General features: G+C 39.4%; 1 protein-coding gene across 12 annotated transcripts in view; it reads left to right on the top strand.

Annotated features, from left to right (window-relative positions):
* The window catches only part of PLCH1 (phospholipase C eta 1), a 242,633-nt gene that overhangs the window by 130,014 nt on the left and 90,848 nt on the right, over nucleotides 1-21,771 (top strand). For all 12 annotated transcript variants that reach the window (XM_021069699.1, XM_013982146.2, XM_021069702.1 and 9 more), the window contains 2 exons: nucleotides 10,500-10,646; nucleotides 12,663-12,906. In XM_021069699.1, coding sequence (XP_020925358.1) covers nucleotides 10,500-10,646; nucleotides 12,663-12,906 — 391 coding nt within the window. The remainder of the gene's footprint in view (nucleotides 1-10,499; nucleotides 10,647-12,662; nucleotides 12,907-21,771) is intronic.

The raw sequence follows: 21,771 nt of genomic DNA, 5'->3' as shown, positions 1-21,771 counted from the left end.
TGAGGATATTCTCCAGACATTTTCCTTGCCACAGGAGACGTAGTTTTATTTATTTATTTTTTTAGCATGGATCCCCCCACCCCCATACCCAAACCACCTGTCACAGAAATAAGATGCCTACTTTAAATGCCATACAACTTGATTACCAACTAGCTGTGGTTGGAAGGTGCCAAGCCTGCTTCAGCTCAGCAGGTGGTCTCTGAAACCTTCAGCTATTGGGAGGTGGTTGGTCTGAAAGCCACAAACCCTTGGGGGTGGGAGATACTGTGTTTTCTTTTTGCACCTGAGACATGGAAGTTCCCAGGCTAGGGGTCAAATTGGAGCAGTAGCTGCCGGCCTCCGCCTCAGCCATAGCAACTTGGGATGCAAGCTGTGTCTGTGACCTATACCACAGTTCACGGCAAAACTGGATCCTCAACCCACTGAGTGAGGTCAGGGATCAAACCCACATCCTCATGGATACACGTCAAATTCATTTCCACTGTGTGACAACAGGAAGTCCTAATGCAGTGTTTTCCAAAGGAAATGTGATCTCATCCTCCATCCTAAGACAGCCTTACAGGCACAAAGAAGTAGGACTTCTGTGGACAAGATTAGGACAGTTTGCATGAAATCAGTTAAACTTTCTTGACTTTTGTTTGTTTTGCTGTTTTTGGCAAAAAAGGATCAACTCTATAAACCAATAGTTGGGGAGGGAAATAGAGTCTTGAGTGAAAATTGGGAGCTGCTGGGGGGGTATATGAATTTGTCGGAGCACAAAATAGATATCCCCTTTTAAAATGCAATGAAAATAAACACAGGCTGTAGGTGGAAAATGTGTGCGTGACTTTAAGAAATGAATGAGACAAGGACAACCTGAGCAAATACTTCCTCTATGTTGGTGTGTGTATCTACTGTGTAAGTTTCCTGTTGAGGTATCCTGCTTTTCAAAGAGATGACTCTGGATGGGGTGTGGGTGAGATCAGATAAAATGCTGACTGGTCATAGGGCTCAAAACTCAGCACCTCTGCCCTACTTAGCAGCTAAGTACATGTTAGACTGGATCTGAAATTGTGAGGTATTGATCAGTTCCCCCAAGGTACAAGAGCTTATAAAAGAAGTAATCTAAAATGATGATTTGAAAGACAGAATTTCAGATCTTCTAACCATTTCTTTAATTGGGATATTTTCTGTTTTATTGGTAAGGGAGGAAACCTTATGCTGACATCTAAATATACAACCAAGCTAGTAAGTCTGTGCTCCTTTCATTTAGGTGACTGAATTAAGGCCCAGTGCTGTAACTGGGAAACTGATTGGCTCCCACTGACCCCACGCTAAAGAGGTAAGGTGAGCAGTAATGGTGCCTGGAGCTGTGGTTTTCAAACTTAAATGGCCTCAGAATTACATGAGACAGCTTTTAAAATGCAGGTTCTCAAGCAACAAGGATTTCTGGGAACAAGGTCTAGGAGTGTGTATCTTTTTTTCTTTTTTTTTTTTTTGGCTTTTTGTGTTTTTCCTGAGCCACTCCTGCGGCATATGGAGGTTCCCAGGCTAGGGGTCGAGTCAGAGCTATAGCCACCGGCCTATGCCAGAGCCACATCAACTTGGGATCTGAGCTGTGTCTGCAACCTACACCACAGCTCACGGCAATGCCAAATCTTTAACCCACTGAGCAAGGCCAGGGATCGAACCCGCAACCCCATGGTTCCTGGTTGGATTCCTTAACCACTGAGCCACGACGGGAACTCCCCTAGGAGTGTGTATCTTAAAGAAAGCCAAGATTGGGAACCAGTTGCTGCCTTAAGAGAGGATGGATTTGTCCAAGGACCCACATTAGACTTCTGTCTCCTAACAGCTGTGCATACTTCCATCTTATCCATTGTTCTAACAAGCTAGCATAAATTAATGTGTGGTATAGTAAATTTTTTATTCTTTTTAACATGCTCAGTAGAGATGCTTTTGTGCTTTGACATGACAGTTCCTGTAGAACTAAGAGAAAATATTTTACTGGCTTTAGGAAAGGTTAAGCCTCATTAAGTCACCTTGTCCAGTGTCACCCAGGAAAGAGTCAAGATGAGGAATAAGCAATAAATGAAACTGGCTCTCAGAGTTTCCTGGTGGCTCAATGGGTTAAAGATTCAATGTTGTCACTGCGGTGGCTCAGGATTGATCCCTGGACCAGGAACTGCAGACATGGTAAAAAAAAAAAAAAAAGCCCTCAAACTATATTGTTATGAATTCCTGTTGGTATTTCATTTGTTTCCCAGAGCTAACAATTATGGACCAGAAACAATTGTTGAATATGAAATAGAAATATAAAGAGAATCGTGTGAAAAGCTTTAATAAAATAGAAAAAAGTTTCTTACTTTTAAAAAATTGTAGATGACTTCATTTTACTCTTTCTTTGATCTAAATCTCCTATATGTATCAACTTTGCAAACATATTGACTATGCACATAGAGAGTTTGCAGAGAAGTTCCAGAACGTTACTGCTAACCAAATGGTTTCTAAAAGCCTTTCACAATATTGTATCTTCTCCACAGGACTAATTTAGGCAATGAAAAAAAAAATCAATGAATTCCACATTGTCTTCACTGGGAAGAATCATGACTTAATAAGAGTGGGGCTCTCTATGACTGTTTGTAAACATACTTATTCATAAGCTGATGTGATTTGTCTTTAAGGCCTTCTTCCTGGCAAGGAAGAGCATTTCTAATGGAAGCCATTCCTTTTAAAAGCAGTTATATTTTATATAAAGATAATTTTGAGACTTCATGTCTGCTGTAAGAGATCCAGATGTTAATCAGCTTTTTTTTTCCCCTCCCCTTTAAAGTTATTCTAATAGGCTTTTGGATGAACTAGACTTTCTGCTTGTTGAGAGAGAATATTATTTGTGAAAGCCAGATCAGCTCTTTATATAGACTCACTCAAGGGAAAGTGTACTTTCAGGTTGAGGGAAGTGGGTTAATCAGTGATACTCAGTGACCTTCTGAAGTCCACACAGCTAGTTAGCAACGGATCCCAAACCAGAACTCTTTTTGCTACCCCTCCTTCTGTCGCTAACCATGACTGACTCTCATCCAACCTATCAACAATGAGTCTTAGGACTCACCGTGTACCAGGTAGCAAAACAAGTTTCCGGTCTGTGCTGAGAATTAAGCATACCCTTTACTTCTGCTCTGAGGACTTTAGGAAATCTCCCTTTCCTTCCTTTGCAAGAAATGTTTCCTGCATTATTTGGCACCTTGTCCATATAGAAATGAAATTGTTTTCAGGAACTAATCCCTTTCAGTCACACAGATTTACTCTGATCTGTGGAAGATGGCAAGAAATCAATTCACATTTTTCATGTGCCTTTTTGCTAAGAAGATTCTCTTGCAGAGGATCTGGACTTTAAAATTTTTTTTTCTCTCGCCAATGTGCTCTTTGTTGATCGATGTCCCAGAATAGATGTGTTTACAAAAGAGTGCAAGTGATATTTTTGTATGGCCTCAACACTGGCATGGCTGTGACCCTGTCTGTGAGAAACTCTCTCAAGGTGATCTTCAAAGCAGAGAATGAGCAGGGCACCAGGTGTGCTTATTCCTATTGGAGGTGATTTTGTTTCTTGGCCTTTAAAAGAACAGAGCTAGGAAATACAAGCAGGTATATATACACACAGACATACAAATACATGACTATTTGTGTGTGTGGTATGTTTTTGTTTACTTTTTGTGTTTCCCCTCCTCTCATTGATTTAATTTTCAGTTTGAACATGTAAGTTCCTAAGAGAGGTTTCACTCCCTTCTTCATTCTTTCTACTGAGTTCTCTTCCATTCTCAATAGATAGCCAGCTTCATTGTTTTCTGGGTTATCCTTCTTGTGTTTTTGTAATGATAAACAGATATTTGTAAATGCCCTTCCTTTTTTATGACACAAAAAGTAGTATATGTATATGTGCTTATTTGCACTTTGCCTTTTTCACTTGCTAATATTACTTGGAAACTCTATTGGTTCAGAGATCTTCTTATCTTCTATAGTTGTGTAATACTCCATTGTGTGTATGTGTATATCAGCTTGTCTCCTGTTATGCGTCATTTTTATCCTAAGTGGCAGTGGAAGAGTTTAATGTGGTGTCAGGGAGGAAGTAGAGGGAAGAGAAGACAAATGAACACAATCATCATAGGAACCTCAGAAACATTAGGCTGAGTGAAAAAAGCCAGACACAAAAGCCTGCATATTGTATGATTTTCATTTACATGAAATATCCACAAAAGGCCCATCTATAGAGACAGAAAGTAAGTTAGTGGTGGTCTAGGACTGTGAGTGAAAATGGGAAGTGATTGTAAATGTACATGAGGTTTCTTTTTGGGATGATGGAAATGTTGTAAAATTAGATAATCACACAACTGTAAATATACCAAAGTCATGGAATTATACATTTAAAATTGAATGCATTGAATTTTAATGTATGTAAGTTACATCTCAAAGCTGTTAAAATCACCATCAGGTGACGTGTATGGCCTTCCTAACTGAGATTTTCTCTGATGTGACTTTGGCTTAAAGAATTAAGCAGCAACATGGATGGACCTAGAAATTATCATACTAGGTGAAGCAAGACAGAGAAAGACAAATATTGTATGAGATCACTCATATGTGGAATTTAATAGAAATGATTAAAGAAGAACTTACTTATAAAACAGAAATAAACACACATATTTTGAAATCAAACTCAGTTACCAAAGGGGATACTGTGGTGGGGGACGTATGGATTGAAGGGACGGGCTTAGCATATACACACTACCATGTATATATTAGATAACTGGCAAGGCCCTGCTGTATAACACAGGGAAATCTACTCAGTATTCTGTGGTAAACTGTATGGGAAAAAAGAATATATATATATATATAATAATGGATTGTATGTTATATAGAACTGATTCACTTTGCTGTACACCTGATACTAATACAATATTGTAAGTTAACTACATGCCAATAAAACTTAAAAAATTAAAAATTAAAAAATAAAAAAGGATTAAATTCTCTTGAATGCCATATAGACATAGTGGAAATATTAGGAATCCCCCCAAATGATACTTTCTGTTATGATACTTCAGATCAGAAGTGTGTGTATTTGTTTAGTTTTTAGGGCTGCACCTGCAACATATGGTGGTTCCCAGGTTAGGGGTCAAATTGGAGCTGAATCTGCCCGTCTACACTGCAGCCACAGAAATGCCAGCGCTGAGCTGCCTCTGTGACCTACACTGCAGCTCACAGCAATGCTGGATCCTTAACCTACTGAGCGAGGCAGAGGATTGAACCTGTATCCTCGTGGATACTAATTGGGCTCATTACCGCTGAGCCACAACAGGAACTCCAGAAGTGTGTGTGTGTGTTTAACAAGCATTTTCTGCTTGAGGAACTTAGTGAACTGATAACCCCTAAAGAAATTCACTTATTTTAAACTGCCTGTGACAAAAATGATTGATTTAATCCCTTTTAAAGAGTTGAATTTTAAAGGACCTTATAGACCACTCTGTTGTGCCTTTCATTTTATAGATGAAACTCTGTTGATAGTTTTAAAACTCTAATTAAGTAATAAAGTTAGAAACGTAATCCTCTACTCATCTGTTCTGCTCTTTAAATATTTATGCTCTTCTGTTAGGCAGCGATTAAAATGATAATTATTAAGACTGTGGAAACATGGAAAGCTGTTTATAATACAAATGAAAAAAAAGTAGAGTGCCAAATGGCTTAAATATCTTGATCACATCCAATATGTCAAATTTGTACTCAAATTAAGGTCTGGAACATAATAGACAAAAACAGTGTATGTATTATATAATGGGCTGATGGGAGATTCTCCCTTAATATTCTTAAACATTGCTGCGTTGTATCCAAATAAACTACTTTTCTAAAAATATTAAGGCTACTACAGGGAGAATGTGGGATCAAAGTGATTGTTGGTAGTTGCCTGAATTTATAACCTGTATTTGCAGACTTTCCCCAGATACCTTCCAGCACTGGAAATGTGCATGATGGGGTCACATCATCCTAAGCCTCTGGAACTCTTCCCTTGTTTAACTGCCATTGGAATTTTTTGCCTTTGTTCACTTGTTTCTCTCCCTATTTTATGGAATCTAATGATCCGGCATGGCTGGAGAATGACTTTATAGGGGGTAGTAAATACTGTTATCTCTTTCAACTGAAAGAGAACATGAAGAAATACGAATCTGTGAGTGGTTTATTTGACATTGGAAGAACATTTTGTCTCTGACGTGGGTGATTATTACCCAGTGGAAGGAGTTATAAAGAGTGAGGGTGCCCCTTTTCTGGTTAGCTGTGTAACTCCAATGGGCTGTCTTCTGTAAGGTTTGAGGGAGAAGTGGGTGCAGTGACTTCAGACCCCACTAGACTTGTTTTTTCACTTTGACTCTAACGAAGTGACATTTCTGAGTGATAGGGAACATCATGGAGAAAGCATGGAGCAGCTACATAAACAATCCGAGCAGCACGTCATTTCAGACCCTAGCTCTGCCCAGTACATTTTCATCATACTTGTTCATGGCAATGGATCATGCTGGCATTTTAGCCCATGGCTCAGTTGGTGGGATGGATGTGAGGCTAGTGAATCTTAATTACCCAAACACACTCTCTCTCTAAAGGGTTGGATCCCACTTTCTAAAATGTGCGGGTTTCTTCGGATGTTGCTTGCTAAGTGGTGGGTGGTATGTATCAGCTCAAGTAACTGATTAAACTTTCCTATCACTGTGCTTTCCTGTTAAAATGAGAGTGTTATGGTCATAGTGGTCCCATCTCAGGGAAAAGAAATGGGACTATAAAAAGTAGAGGGAAAGAAGACAGTGTGAACAAGAAGCGGGCACCATGTTGGACGTGTAGACAGTCCTTGCTGTAGGTCTATATTTGTTGCTTTAGATCTGTGATGGTGAAGTTAATTTCAATTGTCTATTCTGGTATAAACAATTCATTTTATTCTCTCTTCCCAAACAGACATCCTTCTGAATCATATCTTTCATCCCACCACTCCTTTGCTCAGAAATATGTAGAGAATCTCTTACTGCCATTAGACTAAAATCTTATGCCAGCATCTCTAACCCCCCTCACCTTATCTGATCTGGCCCAAGAATCACATATCCTGTCATTTCCCTTTTAGGTCACTGTACCAAAGACAGTGGGCCATCTTTTCCTGTCCTCTCATCATACCCCTCCTCTCTCCTGTCCCCAAGTCTCCACGGACGCTGATTTATTACCATGCTTTTCTCTGTCCCAGCACGCTGCATTCTTCTTTTGCTATGGACTCCATTGTATTTTTGTCTTGGTATTTATTTTTTTAAATGTTAATAATAAAACTATAATAGTAGCTACCATTTATAGTGTCTATGTTGTGCCAGGCACTGTTTTCAATACTTTGCATGAGTTAATGCATTCAACCCTCGACATTTCAAGGAATAAATAGCATTATTTCCATTTTATAGGTGAAGTAATAGAGGCACAGAGGGGTTAAATAATGTGCTCAAGCTCCTACAGCTAGTAAGTGGCAGATCTGGAGTTCTATCCCAGGCTGTCTGGATCCAAACTCTGTGTTGTTAACCACAGCTCTAAACTGCCATTAGTAAGTTATCTTTCTAGAGGTTCATTCTCTTCAATTTAACCTCTTTAAGCCAAAGCCAAAGTCTCCTTGCTCTCTGCTTTACCTCATTATATAGCCCTGTGCCTGGAACAAAGAGTTGCTCTTTGAAAATCCGTTTATTGAGGTAACCTACTGTCAGTGGCCAAAGAAGTTCTAAGAGATTTTTCTGGGAATTTTGGTTTGCTTGGTTAGACTTGATAATTTATCTTGGTACACTGGCTGTCTTCTGTTCTCCCTCTAAATACTGGTATGAGATGGTCAGTGTGGCTGAAAAAGAATGGATGTACAAACTGAATCACTTTGTAACAGCAGAAATTATCACAACATTGTGAGTCAACTATATTTCAATTAAACTTGAAAAAATGAAAAAAGACAAAAGAAAAATTCTCATCCATGACTTTTATTACCTAAGTGAATGGTGCTCAGTGGTGGGTAAACTTACTAAAGTGTGTGCCACCAATTTAAAATTTCGTTCTGTGCTTCAAAGTAAACATTTTAAGTTTGTTTTCTTAAGTGGATTTTATTACTTGCATATTTGATATGTTAGATGAAATGAGTAAAAGCATCCTGTATATACTTTACCTTTCTTGCAAAATCAAATCCTAAAACCATACTTAATTTTATGCAGTTCTTCCTGATTTCTTTGGGGGAAGAAAAGGCTCTTCATGGAGGAAATAGTGAAAGTTGGTTATATTGGAGTTACCTTGCGTATGCTGTACATACAATATTAAGATTTGGGATCAAATTCTCTCCTAGTAAAAAATAAGTTATCAAAAAAGCTGAAGTCTAACATTATTGAAGTTTATCAACTGCATTTCTTTACCTATCAGCATGCTGCTTGATGAGTTAGGTACTTAGAGCCAGCTGTTTCTAGTGCTCTAATGGTTACATATGTGCCTGTGTATAGACTGGTGAAACAAAAGCTGTTTCTGGCAGATGCCATGAGAAAAGGACGTTTGGAAGAGTACTATATAACTTGTAGGACCACGGGGAAAATGGGATAATTGATGAGCTTCAGGAAGAGTAACTGTAACAACTAACATTTTGGGGTGGCTGACCAGGAGCATCTCTTAAGTCTTTGCCTTTGAAATTGCTCAGTTCTGTTTTCATTCAGCACTCCACTCAGGATTCATGTTCCTTGGAAGGGAGCCAGATTTGCTCTAAGCTTAGGTCAGGTGCCCATCTCTTGCTTGGGGTAGTTGACAGGCCACCAAAGGCACATAATATGGGAAATAAGTATTTCCAAAGGAAAAGTGGGTGCTATTAACAAAGAAAGGGAAACAGGCAATACCAACAGATGGCTCACGTCCATCAAGGTTCATCTCAAAGCACAGAATTTAGATGATAGCGTGAACTTGGATAAGTGATTTGAATTTTACCTGCGTCCAATTACCAAGTTATTTCTCTAGATGGAAGGTCCTAGCAGCTAAATTCATTAACAATTATTTTATGTTTAATTGTGAGAACTTGATTTTTTTATAGTGATTTTTATTTTTTCCATTATAGCTGGTTTACAGTGTTCTTTCAATTTTCTACTATACAGCAAGGTGACCCAGTTACATATACATGTATACATTTCTTTTTTCTTACATTATCATGCTCCATCATAATTGATTAGATATGGTTCCCAGTGCCATACAGCACAATGAAAACCAGATTTTTTTGCCTTTTTGCCTTTTCTTGAGCTGCTCTCGTGGCATATGGAGGTTCCCAGACTAGGGGTCTAATCAGAGCTGTAGCCACTGGCCTATGCCAGAGCCGCAGCAATTCAAGATCCAAGCTGCGTCTGCAACCTACACCACAGCTCACGGCAACGTGGGATCCTTAACCCACTGAGCAAGGCCAGGGATCGAACCTGCAACCTCATGGTTCCTAGTCAGATTCGTTAACCACTGTGCCACGATGGGAACTCCTGATTTTTTTTTTTTTTCTGATCACATTTTAAAATAAATTTAGCTGTCTTCAAGCATGTGCAAAACTACAATTATATGAACCCATATACAGCCATCATCCAACTCAACAATTGTTGAAACATTTTGCCATTACTTGTGTTTGCATTTTAAAGCAGTATCCTAAGATGTTTTTATAACTGGCTCATAACATTTAGCATGAAGTCTGAGAACTTGCTTTCTTGACATAAATTCAAGTATCAAATTATTTCAGTCTTAACACCAAAAAACATGTTGCCAGTTAGAAGAAAAGCTGCTCTGTTCAGTAGTAATGCATTGTTTATCTAGAAGTAGAATTTTATTTCCATCAGGAAGGCTTTTTATTGGCTTAAGCCTGATGAGTCAATTATTTATTTATTTTTGGCTGCACCCATGGCATCTGAAGGTTCCACATGCCAGGGATTGAACCAGTGCGACAGCAGTAACCTGAGCTGCTGCATTGGCAGTGCTGGAGACTTAACCCGCTGTGCCACAATGGAACTCCTCAATTCTTTAATAACTATCTTTGCAGATTACCTCTTATAAATTTGGCTTCTTGCCCTTAGAGTATTTAGGGTGTGAAAGGAAGTTTTATTTGATAGTAAGGTTTCTTTTTCTTTTTTCTTTTTTTTGTCTTTTTGTCTTTTGCCTTTTCTAAGGCCGCTCCTGTGGCATATGGAGGTTCCCATGCTAGGGGTCTAATTGGAGCTGTAGCCACTGGCTTCCGCCAGAGCCACAGAAACTCGGAATCTGAGCCGCATCTGTGACCTACACCACAGCTCATGGCAACGCTGGATCCTTAACCCACTGAGTGAGGCCAGAGATAGAACCCACAACCTCATGGTTCCTAGTCGGATTTGTTAACCACTGAGCCACGATAGGAACTCCGATAGTAAGTTTTCTGAACACCAGAGCACACGTGCATCATGTGAGAGCTGAATGTGCTTTAATCTTGTTTGCAGTTGAAAGATGCATGAGTGTGATGCAGTCCGGGACTCAGATGATCAAACTGAAACGGGGGACCAAAGGGCTTGTCAGGCTCTTTTACCTGGATGAACACCGGACCCGCCTCCGATGGAGACCCTCTAGGAAGAGTGAGAAGGCAAAAAGTAAGACCAGCTTTTGAATTCTTTGCTTGACTTGGCACAGTAACACATGGGTTCTATTGGGTGGGCTCTGTGGAAGCTGCAGATCTGTACAACTTTCATATTTTTGTAAGATTTAACGGTTAGAGAATGTGGAGAGAGAGGATAAGTAAAATGACCATTTTGGCTTTTGTTAATTCTTTAATAGGGGAATTTAAATCCATAAATTTTCTTATCCACAAGTGCTGTACTTGGTAATACTTCTTCTGTGTTGGAGACATCTCTTTTTTTAGTTGGGATATGAGGTTTTATAGCTTAAGGCCTTTTATTTTCCTGTAAAAAGTGAAGGATATCATAAACCCACGAGGATTTAAAGGGCTTTGCCATATTCTGAGCACAGTTAACTGAAGAGTGAGTTAACTCTTCAGTTAAAAATTGTTTCAATGATACTAGGTACAGTAGTTTTGATCCGCCTCCTCCATAATGCCTTCCCTCCATACCTTCTATACTTGGCACAAAGTCTAGGTTGAGTTCCCTGTCCTGTCTCTTTGTTCTGCTGCTTCCCGCCTGTTTGCACAGGAACTCCTTTATCCAGGGTCTCTTCACTTTTCTGGTGGCCTATTGCTGAGTCTCCTAACCAATCTCCATTTTGCTAGTTCCTTCTGCCTCTCTCCATTAAGATGCTTTCCTCTTCAAGTCACAGACTAAATTAGGCTTACTTGATAACAGAAATTTATTCTCTCACATAACAGGGAACTCAGAGACTGGCTGGTCTCAGGCACGGGATGCTGAGTCTCTAGTTCTGGTCCCACAAGTGCTCTTGGCTCTACCTCTTGTGAGCTGGCATTGTAACCAGGCAGCAGAAACAAGGCTTCACAACTGATAGGGTGGTGAAGATGCAGCAAGGGGCTTTCTCTTCCAGTGCCTCCTTTTCAGGATGGAAGAGCTGCTTACCATACCCTTCCCTCAAAGCAGAGCACCCATGTCTCTTTGGTTAGAACTGGGTTGTGTTTCCACACCTAAATTAATCAGATAATTTAGGAATTGGGCCACCCCAGTGGCTTAGACCCCCACAGAACGTGCCCTTGGGCTGGGAATAGGCCCATTTCCCCATGAGTCATAGGGAGAACACATTGAAAGAAAGAAAAATTGGGACTCTGCAGAGCAGAGAAGTGGATGGTGTACCTGGGCAATCAGTAGGCTTGGTACACTCCTGATTCATGCCCCCAAGCAAGCAAGCAAGCAAACCAAGAAGACTGTTTTAGCGTAAAGTAGTCCTCTCTGCCAGTTCTTCTCTGATCCAAACCTGCATGTTGCTTTACTGCCTGAACAATGCTAATTTCTGACCTGGTATTCTCCTTCCCTCCATCTAGCCTCTATCTGCCTTTCTAGCTTTAGCTCGAATTGAGCTCTTCTTTTGAGTGTTCAGTCCAGCATTAATGGCCTGTTCAGCATCCCAGGAGTGGGCCTAATGTTTCTGCATCTTTATGCCTCCTTCCCTGAGCTGCCACCTTGTCTCCTTCCACCGCTTTACTTTGCCTTTACCATCATGGACTTCTCTCTTGAAATCCCAGTCACCTCTATCTGTGCTATTCAATTACCACCAATTTTTTTTCCCCTTCAATTTTTAACTGTTGGCTTATGCATATTGTAAAATGTCAGAGTCAGCTTTAGGGTCTTATTGTATGTTTTCCCTGCATAAATGTATAAATTATACATTTGCCATATTCATAGCCCCCTTTTCTACTAGTTTTCTTGTCCTGTTGGTTATATTTGTCTTCCTATCCCAAATATCAACACATCCTGACACAACACTTGGGAGGGTATTGTCTGACTGTGCAGGAGGGTAAAGTGGTACCTGGGGAAGGTTCCTAGCAGGAACTGATAGATAGAGCTTGTATTTTAAATTTGAACTTAAGATCACAACTTACAGATGATGAATTTTATTTTCAAGTTTTAAGATGATTTTGCTTTTCTTTTTTTTTTAATGCAAATACATTTTCACCTGCCACATAACTATGTATCTTCCTCTCCTCACAGTACTTATTGACTCCATTTACAAAGTCACCGAGGGTCGCCAGTCTGAAATATTCCACAGACAGGCCGAGGGGAACTTTGATCCCAGCTGCTGCTTCACCATCTACCATGGCAACCACATGGAGTCCCTGGATCTCATCACCTCCAACCCTGAGGAGGCTCGCACCTGGATCACAGGTCTCAAGTACCTGATGGCTGGCATCAGTGATGAAGATTCCCTGGCTAAAAGGCAGAGGACCCACAACCAATATCCTTCCTGGAACTTTCATTTGCAACTGTGTGTGCGTGCATGCATGTGTGTGCGCACGTGTGCGTGTGTGTGTGTGTGTGTGTGTGTGTGTGTATGAGTCTGTATTTTTTTCCCATAATTTTGAGGCTTAAAGCCACTTTCCTTGCTGTATCTTTCTTTACTTTGAGCACTTTCAGTCTCCTCTTCACTTTCATCCCAAGTAAATGAGTGCAGAGAACATGTAGAAACTTAAGTTTGCATGAACTCAGGAGCAGACTTCTTCTGAGGAGACTGGATTTAGTACCACAATCTGTGAGGTCTCCAAATGCAACCTAAATTTGCCTAAGAGAGATGAGGTAACTGGGAAAGTATTTATTTGAATTAGAGAAAATCCTACGTTGTTGTAAAATCAGTTTATTTTAACAAATACTTTTTGAGTTCCAATTAGGTACCAGGTATTAAGTTCTTTCCTGCTTTTTCTCTTTTCTTAAATTATAGTTTGGAAACTCAACTGATTGACACTCAAGGGGAAGTTATTTTTGACTTAATATTTACCTTCCCTCTCTAAATTGTTCAAGAAACTGGAGTCTGATTCTTACTCTTTTTTTTTTTTTTTTTTTTTTTTTTGTCTTTTTAGGGCCACACCTGTGGCATATGGGAGTTCCCAGGCTAGGGGTTGAATTGGTGGTGCAGCTGCTGGCCTATGCCACAGCCATAGCAATGCTGGATCTGAGCCATGTCTGTGACCTACACCACAGATCACAGCAACACCGGATCCTTAACCTACTGAGCAAGGCCAGGGATCAAACCCACATCCTCATGGATACTAGTTGGATTTGTTTCTGCTGAGCCACAATGGGAACTCCCTGATTTTTATTCTTTACTAAACCCATTCTTGTGGCCCTGTGGTGCTGACAAGATAAAAGATTAACATACTTGGTCTGAGTGCATCTATTCTGCTGGGCTTGAGCTAGGCGTGTGACACACATGGCTTTTCTGGCCTTGGTTTCCTTATCTGTACAGTGTTAGCTGTGTTGACTGCTTTGGTTATCTTTTTCATGTTTTGGGTGGTCTTAAAATACATGTTCCCCCCTCCATGTAGGGAATAGTACCACTTCCTTGCTGTCATTGGAATGTGTACCCTAATTTTTTCTAGAGCAGTGATCAATTTGTACTGCCGTAGCTATAATCTCTGGGCATTGTTGGGGCAGAGTGGAAATAGCCTTTGGAAGGATGTTGACAGTGCAAAGATTTAAGCTGATGAGCCATGATGTTTTCATCAATATTCACAGCATGCAGATCAATGCAACTGGGATTCATAAAAGAACAAAACACAAACATAGGAATTAACTTTCTGTGCTTTTTTCCCTGTTAGTTTGATTCTTAACTCCTTTATATTTGAAAAAAAAATGCTGAATTACTGGGAAAGCTTTCTGATGCAAGCCACAGAACCATACTAACAGTGCCTCAACCAATATAAAGAATATTCATTTTCTCATGAATAAGAGACATGAGACGAAGTGGTTCCAGGGTTGGTTAATTTGGTGGCCCAGTAATATTACCAGAGACCCAGGTTCTGCCATTCTTAACATGTTGGCTTGGTCCTTTAGCTGGCTACCCTTTAGTCAAAGAAAGCTGCAGCAGCTCCAAATGCGGAGAAGCCCTGCCCTGAGGGAGCAAAGTTTCTTCTAATCTTTTTTTGTTGTTGTTCAAAGCAAAGAAAAACTTCCCAGGAGCTCCTCAAAAGACTATCTCTAGTGCAGGTGCATTCCTCAGCCAACTTCTGACAAGAGAAATTAACATAATTAGACTTTTGTCTCAGGGCCCTTTTTGCATTCTTAAAAACTGAAGACCCAAGAGTGTTTTTATGTGGGTTCCACCTATTGATATTTGTCATATTGGAAATTAAATCTGAGAATTCTGAAAACATCTCATTAAAAATTATAATAAATTCTATTATGTGTTAACATATTTTTATGAAAAATAATTTTTTCAAAGTGAAACAAATTAGTGAGAAGGGTGGTATTGCTCTATTCTTCTATAAGTCTTTGTTTTATGCATATAAGATCATATCATCTGAAAACATAATTTTACTTCTTCCTTTCCAATTTGCATGCCTTTTCTTTTTCTTGCCTAGTTACTCTGGCTAGAACGTCTAGTACACTGTTGAGTAGAAGTGGTAAAGGCAGACATCCTTGTCTTGCTCTTGATCTTAGAGGGAAATCTTTCAGTTTTTAACTGTTGAATAGAATATGTGGTTTTTTCATATATGGCTTTTATTATGTTGAAGTAATTTTCTCCTATTCCTATTTTGTTGAGTGTTTTTTTTTTTTTTTTTTGGTCTTTTGTCGTTGTTGTTGTTGTTGTTGCTATTTCTTGGGCCGCTCCCGTGGCATATGGAGGTTCCCAGGCTAGGAGTTGAATCGGAGCTGTAGCCACCGGCCTACGTCAGAGCCACAGTAATGCGGGATCCGAGCCGCGTCTGCAACGTACACCACAGCTCACGGCAACACCGGATCATTAACCCGCTGAGCAAGGGCAGGGACCGAACCCGCAACCTCATGGTTCCTAGTCGGATTCGTTAACCACTGCGCCACGACGGGAACTCCTGTTGAGTGTTTTTAATCAGGAAAAGATGTTGAATTTTGTCAAAATGCATTTTCGGTATCAATTAAGATGATAGTTGTTTTTTCCTTCATTATGTCGACGCAGCATATCACATTGCTCAATTCTTATAAGTTGAACCATCTTTGTATTCCAGGAATAAATCCCACTTGGTCATGGCATATAATCCTTTTAATATGCTGCTGAATTGTATTTGCTAGTATAGCTGACCCTTGAACAATGCAGGTGTTGGGGCACAGACCTCCTGAACAGTTGAAAATCCAAGTATAATGTTATAGTTGTCCCTCCTTATCTGTGGTTCTGACTCTGTGGAGTCAACCCAATGTGTATTGTGTAGTACTGTAGTACTTACTTTTGAAAAAAAAAAAATCCATGTCTAAATGGACCCACACAGTTCAAACCTGTGGTATTCAAGGGTCAATTGTATTATGTTGAGGAGTTTTGTGTCAATGTAAATAAGAGATAATGGCTTGTAATGTTCTTTTCTTGTAGTGACTTTGTCTGGCTTTGGTGTCAGGGTAATGCTGGCCTTGTATAATGAGTTAGGAAGTATTCTCTCCACTTCATTTTTTTGGGGGAGGGGGTTGGAAATTTGAGAAGGATTTGATATATGTTTTCCTTTAAACATTTGGTTAGAAGCCATCAAATCCAAACCTTTTCTTTGTTGAGAGATTTTAGATTTTTTTTTTTTTTTTTTTTTTTTTTTTTTAGGGCCACACCTGCAGCATATGGAGGTTCCCAGGCTAGGAATCTAATTGTAGCTACAGCTGCTGGCCTGTGCCACAGCCACAGTAGTGCCAGATCCGAGCCGAGTCTGCAACCTACACCACAGCTCACAGCAATGCCGGATCCTTAATCCACTGAGTGAGGCCAGGGATGGAACCCACAACCTCATGGTTCCTAATCAGATTCATTTCCACTGCACCATGACGGGAACTCCCAGATTTTTTATTTTTTATTCAATATCCTTATTAGTTATAGGTCTATTCAGATTTTCTATTTCTTTGTGATTTTTTTTATCTTAGTAGGTTTCATGTTTCTAGGAATTTGTCCATTCTGTCTAGTTTGTCCAATTTATTGGTATAACATTGTTCCGTAGTAGTTTGTTATACTCCTTTATGTTTCTGTCAAATTGGTAGTAATGTCCCCACTTTCATTTTTGATTTTTAGTACTTTGAGTTTTCTTTTCTCTTTTTCGAAAGGCTTGTCAATTTTGTGGATCTTTTTGAAAAAACTATAGTTTCCTTGATTTTTCTTAATTGTTTTCCTATCATCTGGTCTCATCTTTATTTCCTTCTTCCTGATATCTTTTAAAACTTACTGAGACTTAATTGGTGGCCTAAAATATAATTTATCCTGGAGTTCCCGTCATGGCTCAGTGGTTAATGAATCTGACTAGGAACCATGAGGTTGTGGGTTCAATCCCTGGCCTTGCTCAGTGGATTAAGGATCTGGTGTTGCCGTGAGCTGTGGTGTAGGTTGCAGATGTGTCTCGGATCCCGCATTGCTGTGGCTCTGGCATAGGCTGGTGACTACAGCTCTGATTAGACCCCTAGCCTGGGAACCTCCATATGCCACGGGTATGGCCCTAGAAAAGACCAAAAAAAAAAAAAAATTATCTTGAAAATTTCCCATGTGCATTTGAGAAGAATGTATATACTGTTATTGTTGGGTAGAGTGTCTGTATGTGTTTGTTAGATCGGGTTGGTTTATTGTGGTGTTTAATTCTGTTTCCTTAGTTCTGTCTGGCGCTTCTATTTGTAATTGTGAGTGAGGTATTGAAGTACCCCAAGTATTGTAGGACTATCAGTTTCTCCCTTCAATTCTGTCTGATGTTTTTTTGTTTTGTTTTGGTTTGTTTTTGTTTTTTGCTATGCCATGGCATTGAAAGTTCCTAGGCCAGGGATTGAACCCACAACACAGCATCAACTCAGGCCATTGCAGTGGCAATGCTGGATTCTTAACTCGCTGCACCATAAGAAAACTTCTATTCTGTCTGTTTTTGTTTTATCTATTTTGACGGTCTATCATTAGATACATAAATGTTATATCTTTTTGCTGTGTAGAGACTTCTATTAATGCAAAATGTCCTTGCCTCTCGTAATCTTTTCTGATTTAAAGTCTATTGTCTTATTTTAGTATAGCACCCTTGCTCTCTTTTGGTTATGATTTGCATGGAATATCTTTTCCCATCTTTTCATTTTTAATCTATCTGTGTTTTTGTATCTCATGTGCGTCTCCTTCAGACAGCATATAGTTAGGTCATGAGTTTTTATCTATTCTGTTGATCTTTTTTTTTTTTTTTGTTATTGTTGTTGTTGTTGTTGCTATTTCTTGGGCCGATCCCGTGGCATATGGAGGTTCCCAGGCTAGGGGTTGAATCGGAGCTGTAGCCACCGGCCTACACCAGAGCCACAGCAACTTGGGATCCGAGCCGTGTCTGCAACCTACACCACAGCTCACGGCAATGCCGGATCGTTAACCCACTGAGCAAGGGCAGGGACCGAACCCGCAACCTCATGGTTCCTAGTCGGATTCGTTAACCACTGCGCCATGACGGGAACTCTTGATCTATCTTTTGATTGAAGAGTTTAATCCACTTATATTAAAATAATTGATAAAGAAGGGTTAATATCTGTTATTGTATTTTTGTTTATGCCTTATAGCTTTTTTTGTCCCTTATATCCTGCCTTACTATCTTCTTTTGTGTTGATTTTTTTGTAGGAAAATGTTTAAATTCTTTTCTCATTTACTTTAATGTGAATTCTATAGCTGTTTTCTTTGTGGTTACCTTGAGATTATATTTAACATCCTAAAGTTATAATACTCTAGTTTGAATTTAACCAGCTTAGGTGAGTAGTTTTTTGAACCTGATTTGTTTGTATGTATTTCCTGGCAGTAGAAAGTTTTCATATTTGAATTAATCAAACTGACAGCTGAGGAATTTCATATTCTGAAAATATGCTGTCTGGAAAGCAAGTGTACCCCAGAACCACACAGAGGAATGATTTTATAAGAAATTTAGTAGAGTTGATGTTTATGTCAGTGAGGAAAGAAAAAGAAACAGGAAATTAATGAATAATGAAGAGGAAGCTGATGTCAAAAATAGGGAATGTTGAGTTAGAGAAGCATTCTTACACAGATTTATCAGAACTTCATAGGGGTTTAGATAATGTCTTTTTTCCAACTTTTTAAAAAATTACTGAATGAATTTTGTTACATTTATAGTTGTACAATGATCATCACAACCAAATTTTATAGCATTTCCATCCCAAGCCTACAGTGCATCCCCCAACCCCTAAGCTGTCTCATTTGGAAACCATAAGTTTTTCAGAGTCTGTGAGTCAATATCTGTTCTGCAAAGAAGTTCATTGTGTTCATTTTTCAGATTCCACATGTAAGTGATAGCATTTGATTTTGGTGCCTCACTGTCTGACTGACTTCACTTGGCAAGATAATTTCTAGGTCCATCCATGTTGCCGAAAATGCTGTTAGTTCTTTGCTTTTAATGCTGAGTAATAGTCCATTGTGTATATGTACCACATCTTCTTTATCCACTCCTCTGTCAATGGGCAATTAGGTTGTTTCCATGTCTTGGCTGTTGTAGATAATGTCTTAATAACATAATGACCTCCTTGATTGGATGTACATTTAATTACATAATTGAGAACAGAGCTGAGATGTTCATTATTATTACATTTCAGTTAGCCATGAAAATTTCAACTGTGAGTGAATAATGAATCTTAAGTGGTTGTGTGAAAAAAAATCCATCTAGTGTAAAGTGAAATTCAAGTTATTTCTGCAGTACGGCTGTGTCGAAGGCAGGTAGATGCCATACATGCATCTATCAGAAGCAGTATAGTGTTGTGGTTAAGGACTGAGACTGGTGCTGCCCTGTCTGGTCCAATACCAACTCTGCCATGTACTACATAACTTTGGGGAAGTCACTTACACCCTGTTGCTTCAGAGTCTTTATCACATGATGACAATATTAACTGATAGTGCCCGCCCTATATAGTGTGTGATCAAATGAGTTGATTATACACAAAGTGCTTTGATTACTGTCCAGCACATATTAAGCATTTTATGTTGCTAAAGAGAGATAAGGATTGGTGAATCTTTTGCTTTCTCCTATTTGGATAGATTCATGTCTGAAAGCTTGCTGGCTCCAGCATGCAAACACGATGGTGCTGGCACTTAGCCTCAGCATTTTCCTCTGTCAGATCATTTTCTTCCATGATTGCCCATTTTACCTTTTTTTTTTTTTTTTTTTTGGTCTTTTCTAGGGCCACACCTGCGGCATATGGAGGTTCCCAGGCTATGGGTTGAATCAGAGCTGTAGCTGCTGGCCAACACCAGAGCCACAGCAACATAGGATCTGAGCCGCATCTGCAATCTATACCACAGCTCATGGCATCGCCGGATCTTTAACCCACTGAGCGAGGCCAGGGATCAAACACGCAACCTCATCGTTCCTAGTTGGGTTTGTTAACCACTAAGCCATGACGGGAACTCCCCCCATTTTACCTCTTGACGCCACTAGGGAAATTATTACCTCTAGCAGACTTTAGGCCTTTAGACTTTAGGTCCTTTACAGATGTTGTAAATGGAAGCCTTACACCCTCCCTGTAAATCAGGAGTTCTGCATATGCAGCCTGCAGGGTAAATCAGGCCCACCATCTCCCTTTATATGAGATCCTGAACTAAGAGTGGGTTTTCAATGGTTGAAAAAAATCAAAAGAAGAATAAAATTTTGTGACACATGAAACTTTTATTGAATCGAAATTTCAGCATCCATAAATAAAGTTTTATTAGAACACAGCCATGTCAGTTCACTTATATATTGCCTATGGCAGCTTCTGTGTAATAGTGGCAGAGTTGAGTAGTTGCAATGGAGACCAAGTTGCTTGTAAAACCTAAAATATTTACTCTCAGGCCCTCAGAAAAAGTTTTCCTGCTCCTGCACTAAATAATACCATTCAGTTTGATAAAAATACTAAGCCATAACTTTTCATTCAGTTTTTATTCTCCTGCTTTTTCTTTGCAGAATGACTATTTCTTTTCTTAAATTTGTCATGTATATGGCTATGAATCATTAATTCAGGGCTTTCTTGGGTACTCATGTCTTAATTATGAGGAATGACTTTGTGATAACCAGAATACTTTTACCTGCAATTGTTATCTTATACCATGTGTACTGTTACTGAGAGAGAATGGTTTTTTCTTTCATAGAATCTTCTAGTTGCAAGGGGCTTCAAGGTCATCTAGTTGTGTTCACTGACATTATAGATGAAGAAATGGAAGCCCGGAGAGGTGATAAAAGTGACCCACTGTCACTCGGCCAGGTCAGCGTAGAATGAGAACTAGTGTATGTTTCTTGGTCTGATTCTACCTCTATTTCTGTCCTTCCAACCCCATCTAAGAAATAGAAATGTTCTGAATTACTACTGGGAGGTTAGTTAATATTTTGAAAGTCTCTCAGTTTGATGTCACCTGCTTGATACTATTCCTTGACCCTTTCTTTTGACCTACTCTCATTCTCCCATTTCTTGGATTTAAACCTAAGCCTTTTTCTTACTTTGATTCTGTTTTTCCCTTTTTTTCATCACCATTGTACTTTCTCACTTCATTACCCTTTGAATTTTGAAGCTCAGTTTGTTTTTTTTAATATTCATGGCATTCCTACCTTCTGTAATTTACCCCTCTAACAACTGTGAATCATACATTAAAAAAAACCAAACCCTCTACTAAAAGTTAACTGGGACTTTTTAACTCATCCATTTGTTGTTACCATTTATTCTGCTTCCTCACTATGTAAAACAACCCAACTCACTGTCCTGGGGTAGAGGAGGAGTCTTTAAAATTCCAATTCACATGATGTTCCTTTGTATCTAATCTCCTATTCTCAGGCACCTAGTATCATATCTGAGCTTTGAGAGCAGCCATTAGCATATCAGGCTTATAGTTCCTATTAATGCTCTTGCTTTAAAAGTTGGGGCTGTTAGGCAAGAACCATAAAAGCTAATGATAGGAAGGGGAACAGTGTAGAGAAAGGCCTGTGAAGTACTAGGCCAGCTTGCAGAGGACCTGCGTTTGAGAACCAATTCTCTTACTGGTTCTTACCACATTTCTCCCTCTCTTCTTTCTGGTTTTATGTCCTCATCTGAACAATGAGGAGATTGAACAAGATGGTCTAAATTTTTAAATGTAAGGGTGGGACTGAGAAAAGGGAATTGAAAAGATCTTATAGTGTGGGGT

The sequence above is a fragment of the Sus scrofa genome, chromosome 13, assembly GCF_000003025.6.
Source record: "Sus scrofa isolate TJ Tabasco breed Duroc chromosome 13, Sscrofa11.1, whole genome shotgun sequence".
NCBI lineage: Eukaryota > Metazoa > Chordata > Mammalia > Artiodactyla > Suidae > Sus > Sus scrofa.
Note: the sequence above shows the minus strand (reverse complement) of the source record. Positions and strands in the feature narration are given on the sequence as shown.